The 6,938-nt window shown below is 32.9% G+C and overlaps 1 protein-coding gene across 1 annotated transcript; it reads left to right on the top strand.

Annotated features, from left to right (window-relative positions):
• LOC142641352 (elicitor-responsive protein 3-like) lies at positions 1 to 5,263 on the top strand. Its single transcript, XM_075815767.1, has 5 exons — positions 1 to 259; positions 3,800 to 3,865; positions 4,118 to 4,244; positions 4,522 to 4,636; positions 4,841 to 5,263. The coding sequence occupies exons 1-5, from the start codon at positions 193 to 195 to the stop codon at positions 4,949 to 4,951; spliced, it is 486 nt and encodes a 161-aa protein (XP_075671882.1). The 5' UTR covers positions 1 to 192; the 3' UTR covers positions 4,952 to 5,263.
• Positions 5,264 to 6,938: the final 1,675 nt, after the last annotated feature.

Here is a 6,938-nt window from a genome sequence, read left to right as displayed (position 1 = left end):
ATAGTACTGACTGATCTGATACTGCCCACAACCTAATAAACCGGCTTTTAGATTCCTCGGACAGTTGCGTCAACGTGTAGAAAGCCAATATCAAATCACAAACACACTGAGAGATTTGAAGTTTTGAGCTCTAAAATTTTCTGATTATTGCTTTCTCAGTCCCACTACTACTTGTGTTCTTTCTCTCCCAAGATGCCTCAAGGAACGCTTGAAGTTCTTCTCGTCAGCGCCAAAGATCTCGAAAACACCGAGTTTCTCTGTAAACCTCTCTCTTTTTATATATATAATCATTGCCGATTGCTATATCTTTAGTGGGTACATGAGAAATGATATACAGAAATGCTTTCTGGTGTTTCATTATATATAGCTGTGGATTGATCTGAATGAAACATATATTTTACATTCTTTCTTCTTGTTATCTTTGTTTTCTATCCGATTGTTATCTGATACTGCCTTTGCTTTAAATCAAATTCTACACAATCATAATATGGCGGCTGATTTGTATATTTTTATCTTTTGGGTTAAGTGGGTTGATCTTAATCTAGATCTTTTGCTCCATTCTTATTTGGAGAAACTTCTACACTGACCAAGACTTTCTTTTTCTTTTTATGGATAAATCTGATATTTTCGGAGCTGCCTTATTATATTATATTTCTTTATTCCGTCCCTTTAATATTTATGTCCTTAAGGGATTCATTAAACATTTATTTATAGAAAATTTTTAATAAAAAATTTAAAATATATATATATCAAAATATTTATAATCATTCAATTCCATTGACTTGTGAACTTCCAAATGAAGTTTTAATATATGCACTTTTTATTTTCTATTTTCTTTAAAAAAATTCTAAAATGTTTTATAAATAAATGCTCTAAAGGCATATAGGAGGTTGTTAAAACATTTGAGAAACTAATTTAGGAATATTACAAAGAGTCGTAAAATGGTAGGAGGTTTCAACAGAGGAAGCAAGAGAGAGATACTCATGTTTTACTAGTTGCCTATCTGGGTTTGGAACAGGGGAAGTACGCTGTTTGTCTTTACCTAGCTTTTAGTTGCCATTGTTGTACTGCAGTAATTCACGAGTCAGTAAATAATAATATGCATTATTTAGGATTATATATTTCATTATAATTCATATTATGTCATTAATATGAGGACTTATCTGTTTGAATTATACACTTAAACCACTATTTTAAAAATAATGTTATTTTCACAAGCATATTGTATTTATATACCTCTTACATGCTCCATTTCTATGATGGATTTGAAAGATCAAATACAATTTTCAAATAATGTCAGATTGAGGTTTGTTCAAATTTTGTGGATGCAATTAGAAAAGAAATAGCATATAATCCTAAATATTCATGCATGCAATTAATAATAACCACAATTAAATATATTTGAAGCATTTTCACCTTAGTTTAATAATACTAATACTAATGTTCGTTTTTAATTTTTGTCAACTCTTAAAAAAACTTTGCAAGGAGGTTATCTAATAGAGCATGCAAAAGGTTCATTCATTATATTTTAGTAAGAAAGAAAAAAGAAGAATGTTGTTGACCTATTTATACATTTAGTTTTACTTCTGAATGTAATTTTTGCTATTGTGATAAAAGTGAATTTTGTCAATATTTATTATACTTTTTAAGTAACTTAAATTTTTTGTCATTATGAAAGTCTACTGAAAAAGCTAACTTGTTTATGAAACATTGTAAGTTTTTCATTGAAATTTATACTTAAGTTAAATCAGTTAATGATAAGTTTTGGTAAAAGAGTGTGGATTAGTTTCAAATGGGCTAAAAGTAATTGTATGGTTTGAATTAGGTTTAAATGGGCTAAAAGTAGTTTTAAATAGTACAGATACTTAGCACAAAGTTAGAGTGAATTTGAAATCTAATTCAGAATACTTGATACAAAATTAGAATGAATTAGCTTAATTCTTTATTGAGATTGCACTGTGATATTATTATATAAATAGATATATAAGTATATAACTGCAACAACCAAACTTTAGTATCAAAATTTTAGGGTTAGCTATAGATGCTTAACATGCTTGTTTAGGTCTGTCGCATATATATTCTTTGTCACCGTTCTATATAAAGTGAAATTCAATTATCACTTAATGATTATAAAGTTAGATTAGGTTATGATTTTTCTTACATTATTGCAAGACTAAGTTAAAAGATTAAAATTTAAAATATATATTTAAAAAGAAGAAATATAAAGTATTAAATTAAAAACAAGTCAAAATTAGAAGATGTACTTTGTAATTTAGCCAAAAACTTTCCTTACTTCACTACTGACATAGCTCATGATTCAAGAGAAGACGAAGCAATCAAACACAGATTGAAGCCATGCAATTGTTAAGAATATAGATTGACCACAATTAACAAAGTAACGGATTTATTAATTATTAACAACTTAACAATTGACACAACCATAGTATACTTACCACAATCCAAAGAAATTAAAAATTAAGATAAATAGAACACGGGTTTTGATAACAAAATGAAAAACTTTTGAAAAACTCTTCAAAAGAAAAACCACTTTGTGGCTAACGAATCCCACGTGAGATTTCTACTAGAGGAGAAACCGTTGATAGAATCAACCTATATTTGAAAACCTTTGTAAATTAGACTTGATATATAACCCAACAAATGACATGCTTGCCTCCCACTATAGTGGCTCCAGAACTCCAGCATTCTTCTATAGAATTTCCTCTACAAACAAACTCATCTTCATGAATCTAGAACTCTGGTACACCAATGAACTCATCGGTAGAAATTTAAGAATTTTGTGGTTTGAATGAAACTCACAAAGAGGAGGTCAAGGGAGAGGTTTTCAAACAGTTTAGGCCCAAAGCAATTAAGCCTCTCTCAATGGTTTTAGAACAACTGCCTCTCATGCATAAAAATTGTGCGTGGAAGAGTATTTATAAGTAGGTCAGGTTTACAATGTTTGAAATGTCGGAATCTAAATTCTGTAAACTTGATTGAGCAAGGGTCAAGAGAGGGTCGAACAAAGATTTTGCCTAACTTAAATGATCACTCAAGCAAGTCCCTGCAGTTGCTAAAGTGGATCTTCACGAACTCGCAGTCTTTAAGAAACTGTCAATTCATTACATACTTCAACCAATTTACCATGCATACAACCCTCATTAATGCACATTTTGGCATATGAATTTGCCAATTAAAACCTAGATCCTAATATATTGCAATTGTGCTGTTTTGAAAAATAAGTTATTTTGATCATAGTTTTGAAATTCAAACCGTTTAATGAACTATGAGAGGTTTAAAATTTTTGAAATCAGATCGAGATTCAACCAAGGCCAAACCGTGATGTGTCATTTAATTTTTTTAATATATTTGATACTTAAATTGGTTTATATTTATAGGTCGACATGCTAACAAATGTCTTTAAGGTATTAGTTAACAATCTATTTTAAGAAAGTTTTGATACCACTTTTATGGGAAATGAAAAAAACTGTCAAAACATTAATTGTTTTTTATTCTTTTTTCATAAAAATTTTCTTTAAATTGATTATTAACCAATGCCCTAAGGGCATTCATTTGCATTTCTCTATATTTATTAATTTTTCATTTCTGATTAACAAGATGTGTGTGGCCCAATAGTTTGCGTGCTTACATATTTTTGAATCTTGACTTGAACCAAAATGAGTGATACATACACCTAATCTAGACATGTTTTTATCTCGATTTGCCAACATATATAAAATTAAAAACCTATGCATTAAATCCTGAATATTTAGAACCTAACAAATTGAGTGTTAATGAGCAGCCAAGATGGATCCCTATGTCATTCTCACTTGCCGGACACAGGAACAGAGAAGTAGTGTAGCATCAGGTACATTTCTGGCCATCTTTTATGCTGCATTATTAATTACATTTTTGGGCTTGAACAGTGCAGTACTGGCGTTTATGATATATGACATATTGTAAACTCAGTAATTCTGTCCAAAGTAAAGCAATTATCTGTAACTTCATTGGTGCACTTTCAACATGCATTATGTTCGAGTAGGTTATTTACCATTTTGTCTTCAAGCAAATCTTATGTATCCTGTATCTTTTGCAACTAATAAATGGTACATGCATGCAGGTCAAGGATCTGAACCACAATGGAATGAGAGCTTCGTTTTCACAGTCAGTGATGGTGCTTCAGAACTCAATCTGAAGATAATGGACAAAGATACTTTCACTAAGGATGATTTTGTTGGAGAAGCAACGTGAGTTATCATTCTTTCAACGTGTACACATATAAGTATATATATAAAACATTGAACACATGTTAACTTGTACTACTCTTGGTAACTCGTTAACAAAATCCAAGACATTAGTCTTCCCCTACAACCATGTTAAGACTGATGGAATTAAAAACGCTTTAGACTCAATAATCTTTTCCATTCAACTTCTAAACTGCATTAATTTGCAAATATGCTTGACCTCATAGACTTATGTCAAACATTCAGAGTTACTTAATTTTATTGCTTTATTACCCTGCAGCGTTCCTTTAGATCCACTGTTCACTGAAGGAAGTCTCCCACCGACTGCATACAGTGTTGTCAAGGATGGGGAGTATTGTGGAGAAATTAAAGTTGGCTTGACTTTCACTCCAGAGGTAACACTTATTGTATCTCTATGATTTTATTATCAGTCATTTGTTTAATTTTAGCTCTTGCTTTCTTGAAGCAATAGGAGCAATATTATCTAAACTTGATGTATTAAAAAATAATTTATTCATTCTTGCGCTTTGGATATATAACTGCAATCTCACACTTGCATTGTTAGTACCCAAGACTCATACCTCCATTCCTTGTTGCAGAGAAGTAGTAGTCAGGAGTGCTGTGAAGAGGAGCAGAACTATGGTGGATGGAAAGAATCCTCCAAGGAGGAAAGGTATGGTAGACGGGAACAATCATCTTACCGGGATTAAGCTTCAGCTTTACTGGTTCATACTACCTTATGTTTACAGTGTGAGATTTGTTTATCTGTCACTGATGTTGGAAAAATCTTCAGAAATTCCTTTGTGTTGCGTCGTTGTGCCATACCTGGTTATGCTTCTAGTTGTTAGTTGCACCATTGGTTTGTGTTGACAAAATCATCTTATGAGCATTGACCTTGCACTTTGATGGTCCACAACTTCTTTCTGTTTTAAATTAGTTGTTCACCAATTACCTAATGTTTGAATGACCAAGAATAAAGAATTTTTTAAGTCCTTGAAATTGGATTCTAAAAATAAAAAGGTCCTTGGAAATTATGTTTCATTGTCTCGTGCTATATCATACTTCAAATTTTTTAAATGATTAGTTTGAATAGAGTTACTTAACAATAGAAGTATTTAGATTGTAATTTTTAGTTTCAATAACTTGAATAGAATATTGTTAGATTTTATGTGTGGAGAAAAAGAGAATAGAGAGAACACAAGATTTTCGTGATTCGGCCTACAGGTTAAGTTCACAGAGAAAAAGCTATGATGGCTACATCTTCACTATAATCTCAATTCACTCAATTACAATAAACCTTTAGTAGGGTTTATATAGGGAGAGAGAGTTAGGGTTAGGCATACATGGGCTTACAATAGATACAGGCCTCTTGGGCCTACACACTCCCCTCAAACTCAAGATGGAGACTTGGAATCTTAAAGTTGGAATGTAACTTACGAAAATGAAGAAGCCTTGAAAACACTTAAAGATGACCATAAAGATTACTATAAATAGACCGTGCAAATTGCTGACGATGACAACGAACAATGACAATAAAAAACTTCTATAAGATGGCCTAAAGAATGCTGCATTAATGAACCAAGGAGGGGTTGCCAGCCTAAGGACAGTTACACTAAAGACTTGAGGACCTTTAGCAAACAAGGCATTGTAATGAAGCACGTGAATGAGTTGACAATGTCGTAGATGTTAAACCCAAAGAGAGAAGGGTCAATGATTTGGGTGCCTCAATTGGGTAACCCCAAACTTAGAATCTACATGAAAGACTAAGTGTCAACTTTGGTCTAACAGTCAAAAATAAACTGATCAAGAGATGAATAGGACAATGGTTGGCGAGGCATAAAGCCCAAATGTGCTTGAATAAGCCTAAAGGGCCAATGATTTCAATAAAGAGCACAATGGGCCAATACGTTAGAGGCTACTGGCAAGATGTGTGAAGATAATTGAGACCCATGACCGAAGAAAGAAAACCAATAAAATTAGGTACAGAAGAAAGATGCACGTGCGCATTGAATATAGCCAAATTCTACAAAATTGTCGAGGTTGTCCATATGCTGTCCATGCAGGATGATCCTGTATAGTGGCAAGAAGCGATGGCAAGAGAAATCCTTGACTACAATCCATGAGCCCATATTGCTGTAAAATTCATAAAATCACTTGGAAAGTCACTCGGCCAATGTCACTTTCTCACAATTACTTGGCACCAACTTTAGGAGTAGCATGAAATTTCGCTTATTATCTCATCGTCCTCTCACTTTCTCACAATTACTTGGCACCAAAAACAAAAGGCCTGACTTAGCATCTTCTACGTGTTTTAGTTCAAACGAAAATCACTTCCTTTCGGCATCTTTGTTTTATAATTTGTTCAAATTGCGAACATGGCTGGTTCCTAATTGGTGTGGCACATCAGACAGGTCCGAATTCCTTTCATTGTAGGAGAAAAGAGCACGATGTCCTAAGGTCAGTGAATCAGACCAATTTAGCAGCCAGGAGGTTCTATCAGACCACTGAAAGGCAGTGCCCAACATTAATTCGATTGGCAAAGCTGAAGGCTTTCAAATCCTTACACCAACCCAAATCCACCTGACTGGGCCTTGTACTAGCTTGCGAAATTTGTACTAGGAGAAATTAGGCTAGTATATTTGAAACTCAATTCTCCTAAAAAAATTTTAAACTTAAGCGTGCCCAATCCAGGTAGTG

The sequence above is a fragment of the Castanea sativa genome, chromosome 6 (assembly GCF_040712315.1).
Source record: "Castanea sativa cultivar Marrone di Chiusa Pesio chromosome 6, ASM4071231v1".
NCBI classification, from domain to species: Eukaryota; Viridiplantae; Streptophyta; class Magnoliopsida; order Fagales; family Fagaceae; genus Castanea; species Castanea sativa.
This window is presented reverse-complemented; position numbering and strand designations above follow the sequence as displayed.

Bases quoted from the DNA above. Each gene is read 5' to 3' on its own strand.
- LOC142641352 (XM_075815767.1), top strand. From the start codon at position 193: ATGCCTCAAGGAACGCTTGAAGTTCTTCTCGTCAGCGCCAAAGATCTC. The intron at 260-3,799 runs GTAAACCTCTCT...GTTAATGAGCAG, and splicing joins CGAAAACACCGAGTTTCTCT to CCAAGATGGATCCCTATGTC. The intron at 3,866-4,117 runs GTACATTTCTGG...ACATGCATGCAG, and splicing joins GAGAAGTAGTGTAGCATCAG to GTCAAGGATCTGAACCACAA.